The sequence below is a fragment of the Salmo salar genome, unplaced genomic scaffold (genome assembly GCF_905237065.1).
Source record: "Salmo salar unplaced genomic scaffold, Ssal_v3.1, whole genome shotgun sequence".
Classification (NCBI taxonomy): domain Eukaryota; kingdom Metazoa; phylum Chordata; class Actinopteri; order Salmoniformes; family Salmonidae; genus Salmo; species Salmo salar.
In genome coordinates this window covers 114,350-128,151 of record NW_025550115.1, presented here as the reverse complement: position 1 = coordinate 128,151, position 13,802 = coordinate 114,350, and the positions used below count along the sequence as shown (strand labels likewise).

General features: G+C 44.8%; 1 protein-coding gene across 4 annotated transcripts in view; it reads left to right on the top strand.

Annotated features, from left to right (window-relative positions):
- Positions 1 to 12,895, top strand: part of LOC106595576 (Bardet-Biedl syndrome 4 protein) — a 29,956-nt gene extending 17,061 nt beyond the window's left edge. For 3 of the 4 annotated variants that reach the window (XM_045713657.1, XM_045713656.1, XM_045713655.1), the window contains 13 exons: positions 1,246 to 1,309; positions 1,538 to 1,649; positions 1,980 to 2,052; positions 2,283 to 2,336; positions 2,497 to 2,624; positions 3,803 to 3,857; positions 4,018 to 4,086; positions 6,926 to 7,078; positions 7,313 to 7,484; positions 10,199 to 10,268; positions 10,689 to 10,827; positions 11,245 to 11,461; positions 11,759 to 12,895. In XM_045713657.1, the coding sequence (XP_045569613.1) occupies positions 1,249 to 1,309; positions 1,538 to 1,649; positions 1,980 to 2,052; positions 2,283 to 2,336; positions 2,497 to 2,624; positions 3,803 to 3,857; positions 4,018 to 4,086; positions 6,926 to 7,078; positions 7,313 to 7,484; positions 10,199 to 10,268; positions 10,689 to 10,827; positions 11,245 to 11,461; positions 11,759 to 11,937 (1,482 nt within the window). In that variant the 5' untranslated portion in view covers positions 1,246 to 1,248 and the 3' untranslated portion in view covers positions 11,938 to 12,895. The remainder of the gene's footprint in view (positions 1 to 1,245; positions 1,310 to 1,537; positions 1,650 to 1,979; positions 2,053 to 2,282; positions 2,337 to 2,496; positions 2,625 to 3,802; positions 3,858 to 4,017; positions 4,087 to 6,925; positions 7,079 to 7,312; positions 7,485 to 10,198; positions 10,269 to 10,688; positions 10,828 to 11,244; positions 11,462 to 11,758) is intronic. The other variant, XM_045713659.1, reaches the window with a different exon arrangement.
- The last annotated feature ends 907 nt before the right edge of the window (positions 12,896 to 13,802 follow it).

The window sequence follows — 13,802 nt, the reverse complement described above, 5'->3', positions numbered from 1 at the left end:
GATGAGGATTCCAGTGCCACCACCCCGCTGGCTCGATGCTCTAGGGGTATGCGAGAAAACGTGGGCAGACGAAGAGAGAGCAGTAGGAGTAGCAGTGTTATCTGTGGTAATCCATGTTTCCGTCAGCGCCAGGAAGTCTAGGGACTGGAGGGTAGCATAGGCTGAGATGAACTCAGCCTTGTTGGCTGCAGACCGGCAGTTCCAGAGGCTGCCGGAGACCTGGAACTCCACGTGGGTCGTGCGCGCTGGGACCACCAGGTTAGAGTGGCAGCGGCCACGCGGTGTGAAGCGTTTGTATGGCCTGTGCAGAGAGGAGAGAACAGGGATAGACAGACACATAGTTGACAAGCTACAGAAGTGTTGTTTCTTGACCTATGTGTGGCTCAGTTGGTAGAGCATGGTGTTTGCAACGCCAGGGTTGTGGGTTCGATTCCTACGGGGGAACCAGTACGGAGAAAAAATGTATGAAAATGAATTAAATGTATGTATTCGCTACTGTAAGTCGCTCTGGATAAGAGCGTCTGCTAAATTACTCTGCTAAATTACTCTTGTATTATTGTCTCCTGTGTCTTTAGAGAACTGTTTCACTTTGATATCCTTTTTCTTCTGTCCTGATTTTCTCTTTCTTTTCTTCTGTTAACTAGATATTCTTTGTTGTTCTTCGTTAGCTAGCTAGCTTCTTCCAAAAGAGTCCCTAGCAACTGTTTAGCTCAGTTACCTTAGCTTTCTTGGGAACAGGAACAATGGTGGCCCTCTTGAAGCATTTGAGAACAGCAGACTGGGATAGGGATTGATTGAATATGTCCGTAAACACACCAGCCAGCTGGTCTGCGCATGCTCTGAGGACGCGGCTAGGGATGCCGTCTGGGCCGGCAGCCTTGCGAGGGTTAACACGTTTAAATGTTTTACTCACGTTGGCTGCTGTGAAGGAGAGCCAGCAGGTTTTGGTAACTCAAAGCGACCAAAGACACTTTTAAAAGGTATTTTTTACATTATTTTGCCAGTTACCTGTATGTCTGTCTTAGTTGTCATAGGAATGCTTTATCTGTCAATCACAAAACTGAGTGTAGCCAATGTATTAGTCTTCCTTGCCAGACTCATGGCACTCCACCCCAGTGTGTTGGAGATAGCGGCTGTGGGAAGAGACTACCAACTTAGGAAATACTGTCCATATTCAGTTCTTTCAATATTCTTGTAACATCAGTTTGCTCTAGGAGCAGAGATCATGTTTGTTGTTTCCCAAAGGCAATGATCAAAGAGCAGCTACAGGAGACCCAGGGAATGTGTGAATATGCCATATACGTACAAGGTAAGAAGCCATACTATATAACGTTCCACATCCCTCATGTGTTCATCACGTTCAAACTGTTTATCCCAACCACAACAGAGCTCTAGTCTATTCCAGTCAAAGCCAAGCTTTAGATGTAACATTTCCTCCCCCAAAAAAGGCTTCTACCCCCTACTGCGCCTTAGATTTGAATGTGTCAATTTAACACCTTTTCATGCTAACGTAAAAGCATCTCTTCTTGCAATGAAGCGCTAATCTTGCGCCTGGAGGGGCAGATCCAGCCATCCCTGGAGCTGTTCCAGAGTTGTGCCATCCTCAATCCCACCAGCCCCGACAACCTCAAACAAGTGGCCCGATCGCTGTGAGTAGAGTACCCCTGCCTCAGCCCTGAGCCTGCCTGGGGGAGACACTGTCGTTGATCAGATCACTCTACAGGCCCAGGCCAGGAACAGGTCATACAGAATATAATAATGATATAAGATTGTGTTAGTGCAGGGTTCCTTACAAGATCAAAGTAGTTTATATGTTATGAGGGATGGGAACTGTTCGGCATCCGCCTTGGTGATGCACGTCTACCATTTTGCAGCAGAATACCCACCGGGCATTAGCTGATTTAGGAGATGTTGAATTTAGGGTTACTCTGTGCCTGTACTTCCATTTATAGTTGTTTATGCATCTTTTTTTCCTTCAGTTTTCTGCTGGGGAAACACAAGGCAGCCATTGAGGTTTATCATGAAGCTGGGAAGCTCAATGAGAAAGACTGGGTAAGAGAAAAGATTGTGGTTTCCTCTACTCAGTAGAGTTGCTTAACTTTGGCCTGTACCCGTAACCATTGGCACCGTAAGATTTATCCATCAGCATTGCTCTTCCTGGATTTACGCACTGCTTCTCGGCTATAGGGTTTAAGAGTGGAACAATGAACTATATGCATAGTCAGCCGTTTGGATTTGTGTTGTAGCTCCATATAGCCACTCTGATATTTTTCTCACTCCAGGAGATCAACCATAATCTGGGTGTATGCTATTCCTTCATAAAAGACTTCCAAAATGTAAGTATGAGCTGGATTTTGACACACTGTTCATAAGGAAGTAATTAGACTAAAGGGTTATTTTCTAATTCAAATTTCAATGTGAAATGGCCTCTCAGCCAGTGTACAAGTATTTGACGGTGGATGATAGAGTAGAAATACTGTATCTGTTGTTTTCCAGTCTGAAGAGCAGTTGAATGCAGCCCTGAAGTTGAAAAAACACGACAGGACATTCATGACACTGGGAAAGGTCCACTTGTTGGCGGGAGACACGAACAAAGCCATCGAAGTGTACAAGAGTGCAGTGGAGTAAGTTTGGATGTAGAGATTGTTAAAACAAACTGTTCTAAAAGTTGGGAAGCTTTGCACCACTTCTAATATGCCATAGAAAATATCCTAAGTGACATTTTTTTAATTTTTTTTATTGTGAATAGGTGACATTTACAGAGAACATTCACTGTAATTAAGTTTTGTTTAAAAGAAGTTCATCCTCATGGAAGAAAATGTAGGTTTGTTGAAAGGTTGCTTTGTTATTAAAAACCCAAACGTGTAGGTTTTTAATACTAGAGGAACAACTTTCACTGAACTTACATTATTCAAAAAACTGGAAGCACTAAAGCCTTCATTAGGGAATTGTTTTTTAATAATAGAGCAATGATAATATATATGAGTTTTAGACAACCTTTTCACAGTAATGATTATGCAGCAGAAGGGTAATTTTCCCTACATAGCTATTAATGATGTTCATTTAAGATGGAATAAAAGAGGAGTAAAAAATCCCTAAAGACAGAGAAAACATGCTGTGCTTTGAACAGTGGCATCTGTTCCTGGTTGTAATCACACTAGTTTAACATTTTCCGCTCTAAAATTGTTAATTTCAATCATCTAAACAACTGAATCAGGCTCACTTATCATCTCTGACTGAAGGCCACCCATGGCCTTGTTCAACGTACTGTACAAGTCCAAATCTGTTTCAATATCCTCACTAGCATATTACTTAGAACGAAGCAATACATTTATGTGTGCATCCATACTGTAAGTGTTATGTCAGTATGGATATTAGTATGGATATAGGACCAAAGCCCAAATATCCATTAAATAATCGTCCTATCCAGGGCAGCAGAGGAAATAAGGTAATGACAAAAGTCAGTGTATATATGGGGTCGCCTTGCCGTGTTCATTATTACTACTCCCTATTGGGTAAATGAATTAATCAAGTTGCCCAGCTACTCGGTTTGCTTTTAATTAGACTAACCACTGTGAGCCTTAATTCAACCTCACCCCTCCTCTCAAGGCTCCTTCTTTAAGTCTTTTCTTCCCCCCAGTCATAATTAATACTCTGCAATTATGCTGAAATGATCCCATTAAATAATCAGCAAATTCCAAGCTCCGTTCTTCTATTTGCATTAGGCTAAGTCTAGATAGACATTATTACGTGTAATTACATGTGTGAATGTGATATTAGAGGTGTCTTTCCCTCCGTGTAGGTTCTCTCCAGAGAATGCAGAGTTGCTGACCACTCTGGGGCTCCTGTATCTGCAGGTGGGTCAGTAATCAACTCTAAACACACTCTTTATAGAGTGGAATGTTTTTTTTATTAGGAAATTGGTCAGTATATTATGATGTGTCCCAAAAAAATGTAAATTAAGTTTTTCCAGAATGGTGATGTTTGTTCGCACTGATTGTTGATATTCTGTCACAGTTGGGAAGATACCAAAAAGCATTTGAACATCTCGGGAATGCACTTACTTATGACCCTAATAACTATAAGGTAAGTGGCCACCATTTTATGAGCTTGTTTCGGGTTTTTTTATAAACCCCTGACACCAATGTACTGTATAACCGCAACATTGAATCTGATGTACTGTATGTGTATAATGTACTGTAGGGTTCCCCAACTGGCGGCCCAAATAAATTATATTTGGCCGCCCAAGTTTTCTGAGTAAAAATGTTTTTCCCAAAAAAATGTATTTTATATATATATATATAAAATACATTTTGGGGGGAAAAATCCTGGAATAAGTAGGTACTGTAGGGTTTATTCCACGGTTTTTCTTTATTTTGACTATTTTCTACATTGTAGAATAATAGTGAAGACATCAACACTATGAAATAACTCATATGGAATCATGTAGTAACCAAAAAGTATTAAATCAGAATATATTTGAGATTCTTCAAAGTAGCCACCCTTTGCCTTGATGACAGCTTTGCACACTCTTGGCATTCTCTCAACCAGCTTCATGAGGTAGTCACAAGGTGTGCCTTGTTAAAAGTTAATTTGTGGAATTTCTTTCCTTCTTACTCCGTTTGGGCCAATCAGTTGACAAGGTAGGGGTGGTATACAGAAGATAGTGCTATTTGGTAAAAGACCAAGTCCATATTATGGCAAGTCAATCCGGAAAATTTCAAGAACTTTTACAATTTATTCAAGTGCGGTCGCAAAAGCCATCAAACGCAATGATGAAACTCTCATGAGGTCCGCCACAGGAAAGGAAGACCCAGAGTTACCTTTGCTGCAGAGGATAAGTTCAGTAGAGTTACCAGCCTCAGAAATTGCAGCCCAAATAAATGCTTCACAGGGTTCAAGTTTTTTATTTTACCTTTATTTAACTAGGCAAGTCAGTTAAGAACAAATTCTTATTTTTAATGACGGCCTAGGAACAGTGGGCCTTGTTCAGGGGCAGAACGACAGATTTGTACCTTGTCAGTTCGGGGATTTGAACTTGCAACCTTTCGGTTACTAGTCCAACGCTCTAACCACTAGGCTACGCTGCCGCCCCAAGTAACAGACACATCTCAACATCAACTGTTCAGAGGAGACTGCGTGAATCAGGCCTTCATGGTCGAATTGCTGCAAAGAAACCACTACTAAAGGACACCAATAAGAAGAAGAGACTTGCTTGGGCCAAGAAACACGAGCAATGGACATTAGACCGGTGGAAATCTGTCTTTTGGTCTGCTGAGTCCAAATATGAGATTTTTGCTTCCAACTGCCGTGTCTTTGTGAGACACAGAGTAGGTGAACGGATGATCTCTGCATGTGTGGTTCCCACGAGAAGCATGGAGGTGTGATGTGTGGGGTGCTTTGCTGGTGACACTGTCAGTGATTTATTTACAATTCAAAGGCACACTTAACCAGCATGGCTACCATAGCATTCTGGAGCGATACGCCATCCCATCTGGTTTGCCCTTAGTGGGACTATCATTTGTTTTTCAACAGGACAATGACCCAACACACCTCCAGGCTGTGTATGGGCTATTTGACCAAGAAAAGAGTGATGGAGTGCTGCATCAGATGACCTGGCCTCCGCAATCACCCGACCTCATCCCAATTGAGATGGTTTAGGATGAGTTGGACCACAGAGTGAAGGAAAAGCAGCCAACAAGTGCTCAGCATATGTGGGAACTCCTTCAAGACTGTTGGAAAAGCATTTAGGTGAAGCTGGTTGAGAGAATGCCAAGAGTGTGCAAAGCTGTCATCAAAGCAAAGGGTGGCTACTTTGAAGAATCTAAAATGTTTATTTGTTTAACACTTTTTGGTTTCTACATGATTCCATATGTGTTATTTCACAGTGTTGATGTCTTCACTATTATTCTACAATGTAGAAAATCGTAAAAATAAAGAAAAACCCTGGAATGAGTAGCTGTGTCCAAACTTTTGACTGGTACTGTAGTTGATGATCCTTGTAGCTGAATCTAGTTGGTGATCCCTGCAGCTGAATCTAGTTGGTGATCCCTGCAGCTGAATCTAGCTGGTGATCCCTGCAGCTGAATCTAGTTGGTGATCCCTGCAGCTGAATCTAGTTGGTGATCCCTGCAGCTGAATCTAGTTGGTGATCCCTGCAGCTGAATCTAGTTGGTGATCCCTGCAGCTGAATCTAGTTGGTGATCCCTGCAGCTGAATCTAGCTGGTGATCCCTGCAGCTGAATCTAGCTGGTGATCCCTGCAGCTGAATCTAGTTGGTGATCCCTGCAGCTGAATCTAGTTGGTGATCCCTGCAGCTGAATCTAGCTGGTGATCCCTGCAGCTGAATCTAGTTGGTGATCCCTGCAGCTGAATCTAGTTGGTGATCCCTGCAGCTGAATCTAGTTGGTGATCCCTGCAGCTGAATCTAGTTGGTGATCCCTGCAGCTGAATCTAGTTGGTGATCCCTGCAGCTGAATCTAGTTGGTGATCCCTGCAGCTGAATCTAGTTGGTGATCCCTGCAGCTGAATCTAGTTGGTGATCCCTGCAGCTGAATCTAGTTGGTGATCCCTGCAGCTGAATCTAGTTGGTGATCCCTGCAGCTGAATCTAGCTGGTGATCCCTGCAGCTGAATCTAGCTGGTGATCCCTGCAGCTGAATCTAGCTGGTGATCCCTGCAGCTGAATCTAGTTGGTGATCCCTGCAGCTGAATCTAGTTGGTGATCCCTGCAGCTGAATCTAGTTGGTGATCCCTGCAGCTGAATCTAGCTGGTGATCCCTGCAGCTGAATCTAGCTGGTGATCCCTGCAGCTGAATCTAGCTGGTGATCCCTGCAGCTGAATCTAGCTGGTGATCCCTGCAGCTGAATCTAGTTGGTGGTCCCTGATATACAATATGTCAGTTATGTGTATGTGTCCCTACTAGGCCATCCTGGCAGCAGGCAGTATGATGCAGACCCATGGGGACTTTGATGTGGCCATGAACAAGTACCGCGTGGCAGCGTGCATGGTCCCCGAGAGCCCGCCGCTCTGGAACAACATCGGCATGTGCTTCTTTGGCAAGAAGAAATATGTAGCAGTGAGTATTCTCATATTTCATGTACTGTACATATAAAATGGTGTCAAGGACAGATGTATGTCATATGATAGATCAAATATGACAGATGTCATATCTTTCCATGGCATCAAAGGGGGCATACTAAGACTACAGTACACTACAGTACCTCAAATGCCATTTTAAGGACAGTTGTTGTTTTGTTGTCTAGCCATGTTAAACCCCTCTCCTTTCCTGTGTCCTTTCTGTGTGAACCAGGCCATCAGCTGTCTGAAGCGGGCCCACTACCTGTCTCCGTTTGACTGGAAGGTGCTGTACAACCTGGGCCTGGTGCACCTCACCATGCAGCAATATGCCTCTGCCTTCCACTTTCTCAGCGCTGCCACCAACCTGCAGCCCCGCCTGGGAGAACTCTACATGCTACTAGCAGGTAACACTAGCCTGGCCTGGGAGAACTCTACATGCTACTAGCAGGTAACACTAGCCTGGCCTGGGAGAACTCTACATGCTACTAGCAGGTAACACTAGCCTGGCCTGGGAGAACTCTACATGCTACTAGCAGGTAACACTAGCCTGGCCTGGGAGAACTCTACATGCTACTAGCAGGTAACACTAGCCTGGCCTGGGAGAACTCTACATGCTACTAGCAGGTAACACTAGCCTGGCCTGGGAGAACTCTACATGCTACTAGCAGGTAACACTAGCCTGGCCTGGGAGAACTCTACATGCTACTAGCAGGTAACACTAGCCTGGCCTGGGAGAACTCTACATGCTACTAGCAGGTAACACTAGCCTGGCCTGGGAGAACTCTACATGCTACTAGCAGGTAACACTAGCCTGGCCTGGGAGAACTCTACATGCTACTAGCAGGTAACACTAGCCTGGCCTGGGAGAACTCTACGTGCTACTAGCAGGTTACACTAGCCTGGCCTGGGAGAACTCTACATGCTACTAGCAGGTAACACTAGCCTGGCCTGGGAGAACTCTACATGCTACTAGCAGGTAACACTAGCCTGGCCTGGGAGAACTCTACGTTCTACTAGCAGGTTACACTAGCCTGGCCTGGGAGAACTCTACATGCTACTAGCAGGTAACACTAGCCTGGCCTGGGAGAACTCTACGTGCTACTAGCAGGTAACACTAGCCTGGCCTGGGAGAACTCCCGTTCTACTAGCAGGTTACACTAGCCTGGCCTGGGAGAACTCTACGTTCTACTAGCAGGTAACACTAGCCTGGCCTGGGAGAACTCTACTTCTACTAGCAGGTAACACTAGCCTGGCCTGGGAGAACTCTACGTGCTACTAGCAGGTAACACTAGCCTGGCCTGGGAGAACTCTACATGCTACTAGCAGGTAACACTAGCCTGGCCTGGGAGAACTCTACATGCTACTAGCAGGTAACACTAGCCTGGCCTGGGAGAACTCTACATGCTACTAGCAGGTAACACTAGCCTGGCCTGGGAGAACTCTACGTTCTACTAGCAGGTTACACTAGTCTACATGCTACTAACAGGTAACACTAGCCTGGCCTGGGAGAACTCTACATGCTACTAGCAGGTAACACTCGCCTGGCCTGGGAGAACTCTACATGCTACTAGCAGGTAACACTAGCCTGGCCTGGGAGAACTCTACATGCTACTAGCAGGTAACACTAGCCTGGCCTGGGAGAACTCTACATGCTACTAGCAGGTAACACTAGCCTGGCCTGGGAGAACTCTACATGCTACTAGCAGGTAACACTAGCCTGGCCTGGGAGAACTCTACATGCTACTAGCAGGTAACACTAGCCTGGCCTGGGAGAACTCTACGTTCTACTAGCAGGTTACACTAGCCTGGCCTGGGAGAACTCTACATGCTACTAGCAGGCAACACTAGCCTGGCCTGGGAGAACTCTACATGCTACTAGCAGGTAACACTAGCCTGGCCTGGGAGAACTCTACGTTCTACTAGCAGGTTACACTAGCCTGGCCTGGGAGAACTCTACATGCTACTAGCAGGTAACACTAGCCTGGCCTGGGAGAACTCTACGTGCTACTAGCAGGTAACACTAGCCTGGCCTGGGAGAACTCTACGTTCTACTAGCAGGTTACACTAGCCTGGCCTGGGAGAACTCTACGTTCTACTAGCAGGTAACACTAGCCTGGCCTGGGAGAACTCTACGTTCTACTAGCAGGTAACACTAGCCTGGCCTGGGAGAACTCTACGTGCTACTAGCAGGCAACACTAGCCTGGCCTGGGAGAACTCTACATGCTACTAGCAGGTAACACTAGCCTGGCCTGGGAGAACTCTACATGCTACTAGCAGGTAACACTAGCCTGGCCTGGGAGAACTCTACATGCTACTAGCAGGTAACACTAGCCTGGCCTGGGAGAACTCTACGTTCTACTAGCAGGTTACACTAGTCTACATGCTACTAACAGGTAACACTAGCCTGGCCTGGGAGAACTCTACATGCTACTAGCAGGTAACACTCGCCTGGCCTGGGAGAACTCTACATGCTACTAGCAGGTAACACTAGCCTGGCCTGGGAGAACTCTACGTTCTACTAGCAGGTTACACTAGTCTACATGCTACTAACAGGTAACACTAGCCTGGCCTGGGAGAACTCTACATGCTACTAGCAGGTAACACTAGCCTGGCCTGGGAGAACTCTACATGCTACTAGCAGGTAACACTAGCCTGGCCTGGGAGAACTCTACGTTCTACTAGCAGGTTACACTAGTCTACATGCTACTAACAGGTAACACTAGCCTGGCCTGGGAGAACTCTACATTCTACTAGCAGGTTACACTAGCCTGGCCTGGGAGAACTCTACATGCTACAAGCAGGTAATGCTAGCCTGGCCCGGCCTGCTCCCATCTGGATTGGCTTTATGTGCCACTTTCCCCAGATACAGATCCAGCCTAGTCCTTTAAGTCCAAGACCAGGCTAAATCTGTGCCTAGGGCATTATGAGTACTATGTAACGTGCAACCTTAAATACTTGGTTCAAGGTTCCACATTGCATTCCCTTATATTTACCGTGGAATAGTGTTCATGTAATGGGATCTGTTTTATAATGTGTTTATGGATGTTTACATGTTTCTATAGTTTTATAGGTTTAGTTGTTGTAGTTACCACTGAACTGACCACTCTCCTCTTTCAGTTGCACTGACCAATCTGGAGGATGTGGACAATGCCAGGAGATCCTATGAACAAGCTGTGGCTTTAGACCAGTAAGTTCCTCCCAATTGAACTTCCATACAGTTTGAACTTATGTCCTGAGTCAATCCACGTAGTTCAAGTTGTGTTGAATGTAATTCATTTAAAATGAGACTCAGAGATACAACATTTCCACGAGCAGCACCGCAGGCCGAGGGGGAGGAGTGGAATCTGTGGAATGGTATCAAACACACGGTTTCCAGGTGTTTAATGCCATTCCATTTGCGCCGTTCTGGACATTATTATGTGCCATCCTCCCCTCAGCAGCCTCCTGTGATCAGAGTACCTCACGCTTTAATGCTCTTAGTTGTTGCAGACATCAACCCAATATTCCTGTTTACTTCGTACATCGCTGACTCTACCTTTTATTACTGATCTATCTATCTATGACTTATCAAGTCCATCTGTTTTGACTGGCTCCTTGTTCCTCCCAGGTCCAACCCTCTGGTCAACCTGAACTTTGCCATTTTGCTGTACAACCACGGGGACAAGAAGGGAGCCCTGCAACAGTACCAGGAGATGGAAAGGAAGGTCAACATACTGAATGACAGCAACACTGAGTTTGACCCTGAGGTACAATACAGTAGCTTCCTCTCTATACTCTGTCTGACATGGCACACTGTGTAGGTCAAACACAGGAGGTTGGTGGCATCTTAATCGGGGAGAACGGGCTTGTGGTAATGACTGGAGTGGAATAAGTGGAATGGTATGAAATACATGGTTTGATGCCATTCCATTTGCTTTGTTTCCGGCCATTAATATGAGCCGTTCTCCCTTCAGCAGCCTCTTGTGAGCTCAAACTACTGATGAAAGAGACAAACGTTTTGCCAATGTTGCATTAACGTGATGTTAATATGATGCATTTAATATAATACAGTATGGTCAGTATATTGTACCACATTCTCGCGTCGGCATAATAACATCAACAACAACAATAAATGCCCTCTTCAATTTCTTACTTTTCCTAATACAGCCATTTTGTTTCCTTAGCTAATGGACATGGCTCAGAAGATGGCCGCTGCCTTGCAGGTGGGAGAGAGCCTGGAGTGGACCAAGCCGGTCAAAGACCCCAAGTCTAAGCAGCGCTCGGCTGGGGCCCCCAGTAAAACCCCTGGCAGCTCCCAGCAGCCCCTAGGCACCAACCAGGCCCTGGAGCAGGCCATGTCCTCCGCCGCAGGCTACAACAAGAGCATCACACTCCCTACAGGTAACACATCACACCATCCTTATATTTTTTTATGCATTTTCCGTGATAGTTGGGTAAACGCTCGCTTAACATAAAGTGTTTACCCTCCACTACACTACTGGTAATTAACTAGGGTATATGGATGAGATGGAGACGTGTCAAGTTAACATAATAATATGATCTTGTCAGTAGACTGTTACCTTGACTCACATCTCACTCTGAGAGCTCCTTGAAGTGGAACACCAATACAAAATTAACTCTTTACAGAACACCGCGTATACTTCGTTACATTTTCAATTTCTAATACCTGTCTCTCAGGAGTGTCCCACCACAGCCAGCCCACGCCCCCCTCCCTGGCCTTGGAGGAGGAGCCTGATGTGGAGACCACCCCCACCCGAGCCCCTCAGCCAGAGGAGTCAGACCCCTCCACCACCCTGCCCCCTCTGGCAGCCAAACCCAAAGTCAAGAAGAGCAAGTTGAAGCAAGAGCTGAACTAGACTGGAGTCCCCTATCTAGTCCACAGGCTGGTAGTGTATCATCACTCCCAGAATGTCAATCAGCCTATCTAGTCCACAGGCCTGTAGTGTATCATCACTCCCAGAATGTCACTCAGCCTATCTAGTCCACAGGCCTGTAGTGTATCATCACTCCCAGAATGTCACTCGGTCTCTATCCGTTTTGGTTTTCATCAAGAATAGTTAGTCGAAGGCCACAAGGCGTTCACTAGCTTTTTGATTTAGCTTGTTACAAAGTGCTTTATGTTGCTCTGTCTTAATGGTCTTACCAACCAAGGTGAGCCAGCCTAGTGACAGAGGTGTCATAATGAGTTGACTTCCTGATCATCAATGACCTTTGACATGATCTCTTTTCAGTACGTTTCATATACTTCCTCAGTTCAACTTTCTCTATCGGGCATATGATTTTTTACTTAGTCTTGGTCAGTGGCAGGTCTGGATTGTTGTTTATAATGACACTAAATATACATTCCTCCATTTTAAGTAACCTCTAAGATATGACAATCATGAATGAGATGAGAGAAATAAAGATTTTAGTGTTTTATACCTAATATGATATGGATTTATCAAGGGCCTTTTTTTAAACTATTGTTGAATTTTAAGATGTTTTAGAAATGGTAATGTTTGTCTTGACAGAATAGATGTGTATTTATTGTTGCAAAATCCAAAGTCTCATGGAGGTGATTGATAGTGTTCTGCTCTTTATTTTAGTCACAGTAGTGTTAGGCTAAATGCGACACGGTTGGTTGGGTAAACCATGCTAGCGTGATGAGTAGCCTTGTCTGAGACTAAAGACTTGACTTAGCTCCCCAAGCTAAGGCCTAGACTTTAGCTCAGCAGCTAACAGTTGTGGCACGCAGAAGACTCATTTGTGTAAGTGTGTGTGAACATGCATGTGATATACAGGTAACTGACAAAATAAACGATACATCAAATCAAATGTTATTTGTCACATGCGCCGAATACAACAGGTGTAAACCTTACCGTGAACAAGCCCTACCAACAATGCAGTTCAAGAAATAGTTAATAAAATATTTACTAAATAAACTCGTTTTTAAAAATCAAATCAAAAAGTAACACAAGAAATATACATAACAATAACGAGGCTATATACAGGGGTTACCGGTGTCATGAGAATTTTCAATCCCAATCATAATAACTAACAATCAATAAGCTTTGACTAATCCCCAAGGTTTGTAAAACACTGGGTTAATAATAATTAGGCAAAGACTCAGCTTATGCAAAAGGTCCGTACAGTTTATTCAGAGAACGTTCTGAAGTCCATAATACAGAGACATTCATTTTATAACTTGCTTCTTCCTTACGCACATACATACACACGAACAGTAGGTATCCTACGCACATACATACACACGAACAGTAGGTATCCTACACACATACATACACACGAACAGTAGGTATCCTACGCACATGCATACACACGAACAGTAGGTGAGATGTATCCCTCCCCAGAGTTCTCCCCACTGTTTATCACTACCCAGCGCTGTCCGTTCCATTCCCCCGAGATTAGAGGAACCTTGAGAAGTACTCCCTGTCCTATCATAGGTTTCTCAGAGTTCTAGCCAGGTCGAGCCAAACACAGTCTTAATTGTTCTCAGTGTTCTCTTAGGCACACACATACACATATGTAGCGTGGTTCGTTCTGCGTTGTGTATTTTTATTTAGGACACTGCCACAACTGGAATTCTGTTGGTAGAATCATTTTTATTCGACCTGCACACGAAGAGACAACACACAATATGTTAGCCCTCGGTGCAGTCACAGCTCTCGGGCACCTTGCTAGCTGAAGGTCCGGCAAAAGAGAACGATAAAAGGGTACGTAAGTA